This window comes from Eulemur rufifrons, chromosome 20 (genome assembly GCF_041146395.1).
Source record: "Eulemur rufifrons isolate Redbay chromosome 20, OSU_ERuf_1, whole genome shotgun sequence".
NCBI lineage: Eukaryota > Metazoa > Chordata > Mammalia > Primates > Lemuridae > Eulemur > Eulemur rufifrons.
The window spans coordinates 15,714,640-15,730,636 of NC_091002.1; the positions used below are offsets into that span (position 1 = coordinate 15,714,640).

General features: G+C 40.1%; 1 protein-coding gene across 1 annotated transcript; it reads left to right on the plus strand.

Moving 5' to 3' along the window:
* Nucleotides 1-783: 783 nt before the first annotated feature.
* Nucleotides 784-15,009, plus strand: OSER1 (oxidative stress responsive serine rich 1). Its single transcript, XM_069495962.1, has 4 exons — nt 784-896; nt 4,568-4,684; nt 7,594-7,707; nt 13,260-15,009. Exons 2-4 carry the CDS (start codon nt 4,608-4,610, stop codon nt 13,945-13,947), a joined length of 879 nt encoding a protein of 292 aa, XP_069352063.1. The 5' UTR covers nt 784-896; nt 4,568-4,607; the 3' UTR covers nt 13,948-15,009.
* The last annotated feature ends 988 nt before the right edge of the window (nt 15,010-15,997 follow it).

A 15,997-nucleotide genomic window follows, 5' to 3' on the forward strand; every position in this document is an offset into this window, starting at 1 on the left:
TTGCAAAATTTGGTGTGTATGCGCATTTCTCTGGCTAGCGGGTCTACAGTTTTCACCATAATCTCAAAGGAGTGTACGCCTGAAAAAGAAATATTCGCTGATACAGTCCAACTTTCTCACATACAAGATGGAGAAACTGAGGCCCAGAGAGAGAAAAGCAGCTGCCTCAAGTCAAACAACAGGGACATCAAAAGCGAGCATTTCAATTCAACTCCAAGTCCGGCCTCACATTCATGGCCCCGGCCATATCCAACACCTCCTCGCTTCTGTGCAGGACCTGAAAGATGCCAAGAGCAGAGGGCTGGTTTCGGAGCCCGGGAGATGTCGCAGGCGGTCCAGATTCTAGTATCAAGCCAACCGCTTGGACGGGGCTAGACTGCGATAAAGACTCCAGATCCCGTCCTTACCCACAGAATTCCGTTGCCTAGGTGACTCCAGGTAGAGGACTAAGCACAAGGAGACCGCGGGGAAGTGGAGGCAGTCGGCGACTGCGAAAAATAACGCCTACTCACTCACCTGACAGAGGAGGAAACAGGCACGCCCCAAACGCGGGCCGGGAGCGAACCACGAGGGAGGGAGCACGGAGAGAAAAGAATAACAGGAAGTGACGTAAGGCGCACGTGCTCCCGAGAGGGAGGGTGCCGGGCGTTTGCCAGGCGCTGCCACCGCCCCGCGCCTGCGCAGCCACCGCCTGCCGAGCAGCCGACTCACTGGGGTGGGAGGAGCATGAGCAGGGGGTGGGGTGCGTGCCCGAGTGACGCAGGCGCAGTGCGAGTTCTGAGGCGCGGGCCGACCCCTCCGCGGGTTTGGATCCGGGTCAGTCAGGCGCCGCGATCGGGGAAGAGACGATCTGAACTGACGGGACCGGATCACCGGAGCGCCCCAGCTGCGAGGAGGTGAGTGTCCTGACGTGATGGGGAGGGGCCGCGGCACCGCATCTCGGCCTCCACGCCCGGCCTGGCCGCGGGCGGCTTCCACTGGGCCCGCCTGCCTCCAGTCGCGTCGTCTCCCGGCGCCGACTGCCTGGGCCGGGCCTGGGCCTCTCCGCGCCCCCTCTTCCACTGCGGCCTGGACCTGCCTGAGCTCCCCTCTCTCCCCTGCTCGCCCTCTTGTCCTCCCGCGGCCCCCGCCCTGTCCCGCTCCCCCGCGGTCTCCCGCCCAGCCGTAGCTTCCCTTTTCGCCTTCCTCGGCCGCCCTTTGCCCCTTCCCGCTCTTTCCCGCTCGCCTCTGAGCCCCATTCTCGTTGGCTACCTCTTCGGCCACACTCCTTTCTCCTCCCGCATCCCTTGAGCCTTGGCCCTACTCCAGCCACTCATTCTGGCCGGGGGACTCTCCTGAGGACGCAGCTTTCCAACTGGAGACCCCGGGCGGGCAGAGCGCCTGGATAGCTCCCTGCGCGGCGTTGTCCCTACTCTCCGTGTCCCCCCAAGTTTTGACCTTTTCCCCTGAACCTCTTTAACCGCGACAGGTCCAGATTCTGCGTGAAAAGAATTAACATGGTGTTTCGGCTGTAGTACTGCGAGTGTGAGTGGGTGTGCAGAGAGAGATGTAAATGTGTTTTTTGTCCTAGAAGCCGATTGTTTGAACCCGGTCTTGTTTACCTCTTCGAGAGTTGCTGGGCCGGGTTTTCTTCCCCAGACTCCACGTTTCCTGCTGGTCTGGGAAAGTTTTGAAACCTTTAACATTGTGATGACACGCTTACGCGCGGATCCCTTATTTATCGTTCTCCGGTCTTTTAAGGGTCCTGGAAATGTAGACCCTAGCTTGAGGTTCAAGGAGGTCTTGGTTAAAATGGCAAGGTGTAAATAAGATTGTGACACATACTATTCGTAGAAAGAGAACCAGGAATTTGCCCTAGTGATGGAGAAACTTGGAAGAACTTACCTTTTTTGAAACGTTGGGGAAAATCCGAGACAAAGTTAAAATTGCCCTATCTGATTTGGCTTAAAACAATACAAAGTAACTTCTAATAGGCCTTTAAAAATTCTCTTTGGGGATTAGTTCAACAAGAAGTCACTTCGGTGGAAACGGCTAGAATGTCTCCCACAATTTTGATGTTAATGAAGGAGGACAAACCAGTTATCTGTTGTGTGGAGTGAGTTGTACAGCTCTTGCTTTGAATGAATGGGAAGCTATGAATACAGAAGAACATAAGCTTTTTGTAGTTACAAGCATGGTTCTAATCTAGTACTTAAGGCCATGCCTAAGACTCACCTTTGCTGTGGGTTAAAATAATTGAAAAAAAAAGGTGAGTAATCAAAATCCTGGAAGTGCGAAAATGTTTACACAGAACCTCATTTCTAAAGCTTTAGTCTGTAGCCCTAGTTTTTTTTTTTTTTTTTTTTTGGTCTCTTGTTTTTTAGATGCTAGATCTTTTAGAATGTTAACTAAGTTTGTATTAACATTTAGAGTGGTCAGCAGCCGTGCTATTAAGTCAGCACTGTATAATTAAAAGTTACATATGTGGGTGCAAAGCTTAGCACAGTGTTACATTGTCAACTCCTGGAGGGCAGGAATGAGATTCCAGTCCTTACAGAAATGGAGTTCACAGGCTTCTATCTCTAGGATCTAGTGCTACACTCGTGGTAGAAATTCTGTAAAACATTTGTGGAAGGAATGAATGTCTACCTATAGAATTCAGCAGTGTTTGTTTAGATGTGATGCTTGCTTAAATATTGACTGATTTCTAGAGAGGCCTAAAGAGGATTGAGGACTGTTTGGGGTCTGTGGGTTGGGGAGACTGGCTCAGATGATTTTTTAACTCTTTAAGGGCCGAGCATTTGACTAACTGGTCATAAGGTAATTGAGAACTATAAATCAAACTTTAATTTAGTTCTGGCAGCAGGAAGAATTTGTTTACAACCTGCAGTAGTACTCGTTTAGAGCTGTGGAGCTTCAAAATATTAGAGCTGTGGAGCTTCAAAATATTAGAATAAGTGGTCTTTGCTCCCCTCTTCCCCCAGGTATATGGGACATTATTGTTTATTTGAGAGGATCCTGCTCTAAATTCAATTAGAGACTGATGAAGTATGGAATAGTATGGATAATGTGTCCTCATGTTCAAGTACTAGTTAAATAAATCAGCAAAATGTGTGTAGAGAGTGTATTTAAATTTTTTGTGTTCAATTGAGGTGAAAGTTAGCTGAATTCTTTTGAGACTGTTTTCAGAAACACTGTTTTCAGTGTTCTTCAGAGAGCTCTGCCTAAAATACCTTAGCTTCTATATGTAAATAAATAAATGCATTGCATCTTGATTCCTTGTGTCTTTATTTTGTAATTATGACACTTTGACCTTTGGAATAGTAGAGGTCTCACAATTACATCAAACCCACCCCTGAGAAATGAGCAGATATGGAATCAGAGAGGACCCAGGGGTCCAAAGAGAGGCACTGTGCCCTCTGAGAGTGCCGCCTGCGGGGGTGGGAGGATGGGGTTGGGTGTAATCGCTTAGAAATAAAGAAGTGAAGTGAATCCTCTGCACAAAAATTCTCTATCTTCTATTTTTTGTTTTACTTTTTTTTTCTTTCTGATTCCCTGTGATATGTTTATAGATATTGGTTTGCTTATTTTTTGTTTGGGATTTGGTGCCTACTAATTACCCTGAGTAAAAAAATAATTTAGAGACTAAATTCAAGGGTTTATGAACAGATTTCTTTGTTGTGTTCCTTGTCACTTCGGTTAGTCCTTCTTTCCCCTTTCTTTGTTTAAATAGAAAAATTAGGGTGGAAGAAATGGAAAACTTTGGTTAAACAAACTAAGTTAAGGGATCATTTAAAGGTGCATCTATAGAACAGTAATTCTTTTTTCTTTACTTCCTACCTCTTTCGGCTAAAGAAAAATTCTGTTTTTTATCTTGCTGAGTTGCAAGTATAGTTCATTTATTTTCTTTCTTGTTTAATAATTACAGTATTCAAAGTTATGAAAAAAACCAATGAGTCTTATTGGCAGAGTGTTGAAAAATCAATAATCATTGAAATAAGTTTCTAATTCTGCTTTAACAGTGGTAACATCTTGTTCTCTAAACCATGTATTCATGAATATTGATACCTGGGTCAGGGTTGCTTTAGAAATACGCTGTCATGTGTCACGAAGTTATACTTAATTGGAATTAAGTAATTAGAGTTGGAATTAGAGTTAGACTAGACAAATATTTGGTATCATTCTAAAGAATCAGAGTGCTCTAGTTTGAGCTTTTTCCTTTTATTTCTGATGTAAAAGTCATTTTGTCCATAGGTTTCTAGACCAACTTGAGGAGATTTTTTTCCCCGTTAGAAAGTATACTGAAACAGAGATTTCAGGTGATCTAGTTTCCAAAACTGTGTAGTAGGATATTGGCATCAGGTATTTGGAGAATTTAAATTCTGTCATAATACCCATTTTTTGTATCATTTCATTTCTTAAAACCTATAGTGTCCTAATTATCTACACTTAAACTTCCTTTTAGAAATAAAACTTGGCTTTTTTTTACCTTCCAGCAGTAATTGTATCAGGAATATGTATTTTTAACAAAAGCTATGCTTTTGATCGCACCTGTTTTCACTTTGCTCATCTTATTTTTCTTTTTTAGTATTAACCGGAACATCCATAGTAGTGTAAAAACTTTCACAATGAAATCTGAAGCCAAGGATGGAGAGGAGGAGAGTCTACAAACTGCTTTCAAGAAGTTAAGAGTGGATGCATCAGGGTAATTAAATGTGTAATATATTATTTAGAATTATTTATTTACTAATTTTAAGTAGTCCCTTTCCCCTAAAGAGTTCTTCCTCTTTTAATATTTCTCATTCTTAGAAGATATAAATGCTGGTAGTGTGACATTCTAATTTGTGTATGGTATTGTCTTATTTTAAAAACAAACTCTTTTCTGTTAAATTTGAAAAATAGCAGCTCATTTGTACTCCAAGGTTGGGTGTTTTGGGTTTCTTTACCTTTGAGGAGGAGTCCCCCCCTTCTCTTTTTAATCAGAGATTCTTTTTAATCAAAGATTATCAAGCAGTGTCTCATCAGGGATTTCCTCATACATCTCAAGGGAATGACAGTATTTTTCACTAAAAGTGAATTGGCTCAGTAGAAATCTGTGAAGACATTGTCGATTTCATGGTGTGTGATTGCTGAGTCTATCACTATGGAAACCTCTATTCAGTAGGGTTCTGTCACTGAGATCAATAATCTTGGATCCTTTGGTCAAACTAATTAGAGCACCTGCAGACCAGCTGCTGTCTGAATGTTAATATTTTACCGTTTGCAAAATACTCTGTACAAGACTCTTCTCACCCCAATTCTTTGCCCCAGGCCAAAAGAGACCTCAAAATTTTAATGGATATAACAATTTTTCTTTTCATGAATGGAAACCAAACACTGGAGGTATAGAGAACATTCCACAAGTAATATTAATAATTGCTAATGTTTATTGCTCACATGCTATGCCCTCAGCATTGGATTAAGTACTTTGTGCATGTTATTTAATCTTCCTGCTACCTTACAAGATAGATACTACTGTCATTTCTGTTTATAGATTAAAGCACAAATTAAGTCACTTGCTAAAGGTCAAATTGGTAGGAAGTTGCAGAGCCAGGATATTTGAAACTAGGTAATTTCTTTCCAGAACCTGTGCTCTTATCCATTCTTTTATGTGGTACCATGAAGACAATATGCAGTATCTAGCATAAAGTAAAAATTAAGTAGATGTTGTTACAGCTGTCTGCCTATTGCTAGAATTATTTTTGGCCTACCAAATGGGAAGATTTATGCTCATAGATTTGCACAGATGTTACAAGTGCTTATGTTTGCTTCTGTGATACTCCAAAAAAGTACTTTTCTTCCCAGTGGTTCTTCAATATGGTCATCTTGCCATTTCATATCAGGACTTTGATAAGCCATTTTGGGCAACAAGCACAGAATCAGTTCCAGATTGTAGTCGTAGTGTATTTATTCCTTTGTGATTTCTTGTATAGAAATAATTTTTTTTAAATCAAGAGAATACTAGGAATGTATACACACACGCATACATACAAATCTCTCAGTGTGTAAGGTTATATAAGTAACTCTTGATACAGAGACTTCTTTCCTGATGTTTTAAGAAGTTAAAATGTAAAATTAAGCCATTTTGGTGTCCCTAACAACTACTTGGAACATAAAAAAAATCTTTCAAAGTATCTGTACAATATATGATCAAAAATTATATATTTGTAGCTCTGATCTACCTTGAGTAAAATTATAGAAAGAGAAGGAACAGTAGAGAACATTTTAAAAAACCAAATAAGAGTACAAGGGGTGAGTCATTAGCATGACTAAGCAGAATAAGACTTGTGTAGAGTAGCATACGTTTCTAGTTGTTTCATGTTGTTGCCAGTTTAAAAATGGGACATCTGAGGGACTGACTCATAAACTAACCAAGCTTTGTCAGGAATTTAGCATGATCCTGTTCAACAGGTTTTTGATTCCTAACGGTATTTATCTTACCAGGACAAATCTGTATATATTTATTATAGAGCAACAATCCTTTTTATCTGACTATAGAATAATACAATAGAAAAAATAACAGAAAACTTTCTAAAAGCAAAAAAAGATGAGAAAGAATTACAATTTACCATAACTACTATTAACATCTAAACCATCTGTACCTGATACCCTATACTTTTTTTTACATAGTTGATACCATAATGTATGTAGAGGTATTTATCTATGCTGTTTTCTTCGAATGTTATTTAATATAAGCATTCTCCCATATCATTAAAAGTTCTTTGTGTACTTAATTTTTAATAAATTCCTAATATTCCATTGTATAGATGTGCCATAATTTATATAATATAGTATTTTTCTATTGTTGGATATTTAGGTTATTCCCAGTTACTTTTTATTTTGTGTTTCAGTGAGCATCTTTTTACTTAACTAGATTTAATGTCTCTTTCTAAAGGATTTTGTCAATACCATGGCATGTATAGTAGGTGTCCTGCGTTATGTATTGAAAATGTCTGGAAGGATTTACGCCAAAATGTTAAATGTTGACAGTCTCTGGGTTGTGAGATTGTAGATGATTCTCTTTTTCTCTCTTTTGAATTTTTTCATGTTTTTTACTGGGAATCCATATTACCTGTGTAATTTTAAACCACAAAGATTTCACTCAGTAGTATTTCACATTTATTAGATGTAAAAATTAGAATATTTTTTAAAGTTGTAAAATAATTGAAAATATATTCATTCATTTTTAAGTTAGATTGAGTCTCCTAAAGCTTCTATACTTAGTTCTCATGGCTCTAGTTTGCCTGCATAAAATAAGCCATCAGTGTTAGCATTCTCTCTGGACATAAGGCCTGATCTGCCCCAGAGAAACAGCCTAAAAGTCTATTTATATCCTGCTGCTAGTTATGCTTACAGATCATTCTTTGGCTTATGCTTTTGCAACCATGGGCTTTTAGGGATCCTTCAGATTTGGTTTTGGAGGAAAATTTACACTAAGTGCTGAGCAATTTTTGAGAAACCCAAACTAGAAAGAAAATTAAGGCATCGATAATAGTTTTATTTGAGTTGGTGAGAGCAATAAATTCTCCTCATTTTACAAGTTTCTATAGCAATAAACTTTGTTCTTGTCTTCAGGTCCATAGCATCTCTGTCGGTTGGAGATGGCACAAGTGTCAGAGCATCGGTCAGAACAGCAACAGATGATACCAAACCTAAAACCACATGTGCATCTAAAGACAGTTGGCATGGGTAAGAGCTTTTTATTGAGATGATTTCTATCCCAATACCTTAAAATATTACTGAATTTTCTTTCCTGACTGTCCAGGACAGAATAGGTTATGATGTAAAACCTAAGACCCAACTATCAAGAGAAGGACCCATTCTTCTCAGTTGTGAATTTACTGAGACTTTCTGTTTTGCATGGTCCAAAGTCAGTTTTTTTTTTTTGAGACAGAGTCTCACTCTGTTGCCCGGGCTAGAGTGCTGTGGCGTCAGCCTAGCTCACAGCACTTCAAACTCCTGGGCTCAAGCGATCCTTCTGCCTCGGCCTCCCCAGTAGCTGGGACTACAGGTGTGCGCCACCATGCCCGGGTAATTTTTTTTGTGTATATATTTTAGTTGTTTAGCTAATTTCTTTCTATTTTTAGTGGAGACAGGGTCTCGCTCTTGCTCAGGCTGGTCTCGAACTCCTGAGCTCAAACGATGCACCCGCCTCGGCCTCCCAGAGTGCTAGGATTACAGGCATGAGCCACCACGCCTGGCCATCAAAGTCAGTTTTTATAAATTTTCTACATCTACATGTGTTTGAGAAGAATGGGTTCTTGGATTCTATGGTCCATTAAATCAGGCTTTTAGATATGATATTTGAATCTTTTCTCAATTTTTTTGTCAGCTTGACCTGTCAGTAATTGAGATGGTGAAATCTCCTCTATGGGAGTGAATTTGTGTGTTTTATATTTTTGCTTTCTATATTTCGAGGTTATTTTGTTAGGTTCATACAGCCTCGGTTCATTCAAATTTAGAATGTTTTCCTTCTGGTGAATTGAAACTTACACTGTTGTAGTGACATTCTTAATCCCTCATATTGGCTTTTGTCTTAATGTCTACTTTGTCTGGAATTAATATAGCTAATCCAGTTTTCTTTTAGTTAGTGTTTGCCTAGTGTATCTTTTTCTATTTTTTTCTAACCATTCTGTGTTCTTAAGTTTTAGATAGTCTCATGAAAATAACATATGGCTAGGTTTTATTGTGTTCTGTTTTATTCAATCTGTTCAGCTTTTTAACTGCTGAATTGAGTGCATTTACTTTTATTTTGATTATTGATATATTTGGACTTGATTCTGCCATTTTACTTTATGTTATTTGTCCTGCTTTTTCCTATTTTTTTTTTCTTTCTACCTTTCCTTTTTCCCCCAGGAATTAAAAAATTTTTTTTTCAATTTAAAAATTTGTTTTGGGCCGGGCGTGGTGGCTCACGCCTGTAATCCTAGCACTCTGGGAGGCCGAGGTGGGCGGATTGTTTGAGCTCAGGAGTTCGAGACCAGCCTGAGCAAGAGCGAGACCCCATCTCTACTAAAAATAGAAAGAAATTATATGGACAGCTAAAAATATATATAGAAAAAATTAGCCGGGCATGGTGGTGCATGCCTGTAGTTCCAGCTACTCGGGAGGCTGAGGCAGGAGGATCCCTTGAGCTCAGGAGTTTGAGGTTGCTGTGAGCTAGGCTGATGCCACGGCACTCACTCTAGCCTGGGCAACAGAGTGAGACTCTGTCTCAAAAAAAAAAAAAAAAAAAAAAAAAATTTGTTTTAAAAATGGCTTGACAGGGTTCTGTTTTTTCCCCTCTACTTATTTGGAAATTGTACACTTGTTTCTATTCTTTTAGTAGTTAGCCTTGATTTTACCATGCAGGCTTTTAACAGACAAAAATCAGTAGTTTGTTTTTTTTTCCTTTGAGACTATCTCGCTCTGTTGCCTGGGCTAGAGTGCAGTGGCTTCATCACAGCTCACTGCAACCTCAAACTCCTGGGCTTAAGCGATTCTCCTGCCTCAGCCTACTGAGTAGCTGGGACTATAGGTGTGTGCCACCACACCTGGCTAATATTTCTGTTTGTTTCTTAGAGGGGGCAGTTAGCCAAATTAATAGTATTTTAACCCTACTTGTTAGAATCCTTTTGCTCTGACTTCTGACTTCCATGATGATATAGTTACCCAGTATTTAATTTTGTTACTTCTTTTAATCTCACAAGCTAAGTTTTGTTATTATTAGACAGTGTTTAGACTTTTCTACTTGTTCACAGTTACTTTGTTCACCATTTTTGCACCCCAGACTTTCCATATAGGATCACCTACTTTCTCCTTAGTTTTTTTAGTAAAGGCTTGTTATTAGTAAATAGGGCTTCTGCATTATATAACTCCACATAGAATACATTTGAATGGTGCCCCCTGGAGTTATTTATGTCCTATTGGTAAATATGCAATTGTCCCTCCGTATCCCTGGGGATTGGACTGGTTCCAGGACTACCCCGCCCTTGCCACAATCTGAGGATGTTCAAGTCTCTTATACCAAATGGCATAGTATTTGCATATAACTTACGTACATCCTCCCGTATACTTTAAATCATCTCTATGTTACTTATAATACCTAATACGGTGCCTACCATCATTTCATTCATGCAGATTCAATGTAGTACTTCATGCACAGCAAATTCAAATTTTGCTTTTTTGGAACTTTGTGGAAATTTTTTTCCCCCCAGAATATTTTTGACTGGGGTTAGTTGAATCAACAGATGTAGAACCCATGGACACGTGGGGCCGACTGCACTTTGCTTTGATTTTTCTGAAAATATCTTTATGTCATTCTTGTTTTTGAAAGATTTGATATACCTGAAATCATATTTATAGGTTGGCAGTTATTTTTTCTTAGCACTTGAAGGTACAATTCATTGTCTTCTGGCTTTGTCGTGTTGATATTGAAAGCCTACTTTCAATCTAATTGTTGTTCTTTTGGAAATAATCTGATTAGCCTCTGGCTGCTTTTAAGATCTTCTTGTGATTTTGCTATTGTACAGTTTTGCTACAATGTGTCTAGATGTGGATTTGTTTTTCTTTTGCTCCATTGTTCTTGCTATATTTATAGATTCTCTTCTTTCATCAGTCAGAAAATTGCTCAGTCATTAGCTCTTCAAAAAACACTGTCCTCCATTCTCTGTATTCATTCCTTCAGAGACCACAGACTTGTTCTGTCTTCCATCTCTCTTAACTTTTACATTTTTTCCAAATCCTTGTCTCTGTATTGCCTCTTAGCAAACTTTTTTTGTTAAGTGCCATATAGTAAATATTTTAGCTTTGAAGGCCAAGAGGCCAAATCCAAGAATATTAGGTAAGTAGTTATATAAGAGAGAAAACTTTTACCCTACCCTGTTTGCCTGTGGTTAGGCCATTCTGGCTGGTGAACACACTTTGTGTTCACTTGCTGAGACAGTCCCAGAATGAAATGAGCAGCCTGAGAGGAGGGCTTGGAGGAGTGGTTGGGTAAGGGGCAGCACCAGGATCAGTTTTACTCTGTCCCAGTGACACCCAGATCCCACCATGCTCTTCTCTTCTCCAGAGATCCTAGCACCAGTTGAGTCTCAAACTGAGATTCTGTTGCTCAGTGCTCAGCAGTTGACAATAGCAGAGACCCAACATGTAGATGGTAGCCAGTGTGGGTCCTGGACAGTGGTGCAACATGTCCACTGACCAGGAAGGCGGGCAGAGAGAACAGAGACCAGGGTGGGGGAACACCCCAGTCTGGTCTCTGTGGCCCACAGTGCTAGCCCGCTGGAGCGGTGTCCATAGGCTGTACCAAAAACATGCAGGGGGCCAGATTTGACCCATAGCCTGCAATTTGCTGACCTCTGTTGTAAATGATTTAGATTTATCTTCCAGTTCAGTAATTCATTCTTTAGCTGTGTGTAGAGTAGCCGCCTCTTATCCGTGGGGGATACATTCTAAGACCTCCAGTGGATACCCGAAACTGCAGATAGCACTGAACTCATTGCTGTCAGTCGGAACATGTTTCTGTTCATGTCTTCTTTCCACAAATTTGGTGCCTTTTTCATTGTAACTAAGGACCTGTCATGCACTATGGCTCTAACTTCAGCAGTTTGAGGTACAACAGCAAAATGCTCAAAAATTTCTTTTTCCTTCACAATTTCATGGACAGAAGATTCATTTTACTGTAGATCTTAGCAACCTCAGCATATGATTTTTTTTTTTTGCTTATTAAGTCAAGAACTCTCATCTTTTCACTTAAAGGAAATTGTCTTTTTCTGTTTCTGGAATTGAGTACCTGAGACTGGGTACTTTTTAAAGAAAAGAAATTTATTGCTTACAGTTCTGGAGCTGGGAAGTCCAAGAGCATGGTGCCAGTGTCGAGTGAGCGCCTTCTTGCTGTGTCATAACATGGTGAAGGGCATCACGTGGCAAGGGGGCTCACAAGAGATGGCCAAACTAGCTTTTATAACAGACCCACTCTTAGGATAACTAAACCCCTCCCTCTGTAACCCTAATCCATTCATGAAGGCAGAGCTCTTATCACCCAGTCACCTCCCAAGGGTCCCACCTCTCAACACTGCTGCACTGGGAACCAAGTTGCCAACACACGAACTTTTAGGGGACACATTCAAACCACAGCAGAAGCACTTTACGACTTCCCTTTGGCGTATCTGAATTGCCAGCATTGCCGCCACTCTTGCACTTCGGGGCCATTATTGAGTAAAATAAGGGTTCCTTGAACACAAGCACTGCGACACTGTAACAGTTGATCTGATAACCAGGACAGCTACTGAGTGACTAATGGGCAGGTAATGTATACAGTGGGGAGACACGGGACAAAAGGATGATTCTCATCCCAGATGGTACGGAGTGGGACATCGCAAAGTTTCATGACACTACTCAGAATGGTGTGCAATTTAAAACTTAACGAATTGTTTATTTCTGGAATTTTCCATTTAATATTTTCGGACCGCTGTTGACCACAGTTGACGGGTACCTGAAACTCTGGAAAGTGAAACCACAAATAAGAGGGGACTACTGTGTTCTGCTATTTAGGCTACCCATTTAGTTTAATTCCAAATATAAAATGTTTTATTTCTTGGAGTCCTGTTTGATTCTTTGTCTAATTTGCTTGGTAGTTTTGAGTCTCTATTTTTTCTTTGTTCTGTTCTTTCATTTACTTAAATGTTTTATAAATAGCAATATAGTATGTCCAGTATCTGAAAACCTCAGGAATTCTAAATGTTTGTTTTTTTCCAGCTGTTACCAGTGATAGAAACGAATCATAAATCTGCTGCTCTATTTGGTAGTAGTGGCGTAGGGGCGATTTGTAGCATTAGCCTCACGGTGGTACTGAAGCAGCTACATTCATGTTTAGGGCACAACTTTTATGCTTTACAGCATCGGTTTAAATTGTCTTTGTGAAGTGATTTCACCCAGACCCACTGTTATGGTTCCCAAGCCTGGGGTTGGGACAGGGCAGGTGTTCTGCACCAACTGTTTATCCCAAGTGAGTCAATTAAAAACTACCCTTATCTCACCTATTTCTATAGCTTGCTAATACGAAGATGTGAAGTTTTTGAGACAAAGACTTAGGCAGCTTGAATATGGAAGCAGATACATCTCTTGGGGGAAATTTCTCTTGGGGAAAATTTATGACCTTAGACTCAAATCTGAGAGGAGGTGAGTTTCCAGTTCTTCTAAAGTTCTGTTTAAGAGGGCTCTGTATCCCAACATCTTCCTGTATATTTTTTTCCTCTTAGATCTACAAGGAAGTCTTCACGAGGAGCAGTGAGAACTCAGCGTCGTCGACGTTCTAAGTCTCCTGTCCTTCATCCTCCAAAGTTTATACATTGCAGTACAATAGCATCTTCTTCCAGCAGCCAACTCAAGCACAAAAGCCAGACTGACTCCCCTGATGGCAGCAGTGGGCTGGGAATTTCAACTCCTAAAGAGTTCAGTGCAGGAGAAAGCTCCACTTCTCTTGATGCTAATCACACAGGGGCAGTCATTGAGCCTTTGATAACTTCGGTTCCAAGGCTCCCATCAGAGAGTAAGAAAGAAGACTCCTCTGACACTACCCAAGTCTCCCAAGCAAGTCTCAAAGCCAGTGATCTCTCTGACTTTCGATCCGTTTCCAAGCTAAACCAGGGCAAGCCATGTGCATGCATAGGCAAGGAATGCCAGTGTAAGAGATGGCATGATATGGAAGTGTATTCCTTTTCAGGCCTGCAGAATGTCCCTCCCCTGGCTCCAGAACGAAGATCAACTCTTGAGGACTACTCTCAGTCACTGCACACCAGAACTCTGTCTGGCTCTCCCCGTTCCTGTTCTGAGCAAGCTCGAGTCTATGTGGATGATGTGACCATTGAGGACCTATCAGGCTACATGGAGTATTACTTGTATATTCCCAAGAAAATGTCCCACATGGCAGAAATGATGTACACCTGATAGCAAGAAGCTAATTCATGTGCTTTAAACCAATGAAGGGTTATCAAAGAGATTTAGTTAATGGTAGACCTTGCGGCCACTTTTATGTGAGAAGACATCTTTCTGCTCACTGTGCTTGCAATAAAAACTTTTCTTGGCATCTCAGTTAATCTTATCTTCATTCTTTAAACTTAACTGAGTTCTTAATACCCATCAAGGCAAGCAGATGAAAGGAAAATGCCTCTCATTTAGAAATGTTCCCGGGGGATGAAGAAACCATAATTACTTGAGACTGACGGCAGTGGGTATATAGGAAACACCTTTGTGAAACAGTGCATTTTTCATATCTGCTCAAGATTCGGTAGCCAAGGAAAATCAAATGTGGTTTTGTAACTATATTGAACATTTGTTATGCTGTAGTTGCCAGCCCAAAATATTAGAAGTTATGAGACTGATTTAAACCATCTCTGATTTAACACAAGATTTATTGTATCTATAACGGTTTTTTATGTTATTGTTAAGCCAGAGATCTAAGGTTTAGATTCAATTTGAATAAACTAGCTGGCATGCCCTGTATTGTTTGAGAGTTATTAACCATCAGTAAACAAACCCCTGCTGATGCTATTCATTCCGAGGCGCATTACATGAAGTTTCTCGAGCAGCTTGGAGTGGGCTGCTTTAGTTGGAGGGAGGGGATGTAATATTTGAAGCTAGTGACTATCTTTCCCACCTCTGGCATTTTTATATATGGCATGTTTTTTGCAATCAGTTGTAATATAGGTCTGTCTCATCCTTCAGTTTCAAATGTTCTAGATAGTCATTAGTTCTTTGAACTGCCCTCTCATTCCCAATAACCCACAGAGAAAATTTTGTACATTTCTGGTCAGCCAGCCCAAAATCTCCCCAAAAGTTTGGTTTAAAAAAAAAAAGTGTCCTCAGTTTCAGCTAGAGGATGAATCCCTGTCTTTTTCAGGTATCTTCAAAATGAATTTTGTATGTGCCATGTAGCTTATAGTTTAATTCAGACCATCACATACTCATCAAATTTAGTGACAGTGTCTAGCCATGTTAACGTTAACAGAAAGTTTGTTTTATTTATAGTTTAACATCGCATCGGCTGAATGGCTGATTCATGACAGTGGGGTGTGGGCTTCACAAATAGGTGATTTATACTTGGGAGAGGTGGGAGGGGTATTTCCTAGAAAAGCTCTGAACTCGCTCAAGTAGTGGGAGTCCCCTGCTAGTTAGTGGCTTAGTGTAGGTTTAGTAACACATGTGAAAGCTGTTACAGTGAGGGAGCAAAATGCTTTATCACAGCGCTAGAAGCTGTAACATAGTTCTTACACAGAAGGTACACTAGTATATCTAGGGCAGCAATTCTCAAACTTTTTGGTCTCCTTTACACTGACAAATTCAGGACCCCAAAGAGGTTTGATTTATGTGGGTTATAACTCAATATTTAACATATTAGAAATTAAAACTAAGAAATTCTAAAACTATTTTGTTTAAAAATAACCCATTACAAACTAACATAAATAACATTTTAAAATCAAAAATAAATTTTCCAAAACAAAAAAATATTAGAAGAGTGGCATTGTTCTACGTTTTTGCAAATCTCTTTAATGTTTGGCTTTGTAGAAGATATTCTCATGTATGCTCTTGGATGTAATCTCTCAGGGTATCACATACTGTGTGGTCTCCAGCAAACTCCTGTACACTTGTGAGAATGAGTGTGAAAAAGGCAAGTACAGGTTGAGTATCCCTTATAGGAAATGCTTCGGACCAGAAATGTCTCAGATTTTTTTTCAGATTTTAGAATATTTGCACTATATAGTTGCTGGTTCAGCATCCCTAATCCTAAAATCTGAAATGCTTCAATGTGCATGTCCTTTGAGCCTCATGTTGACACTCAAAAAGACTGGATTTTTTGATAGGGATACTCAGCCTGTAATGTCTTAGTACTGGGAAGATTGTTTTGACCTCTCAGATTCCCTAGAAGGATCGCAGGGACTCCCAGACCACACTTTGAGAACCACTAATCTAAGCTATTCAAGCTTCTGGTTGTAAAGGT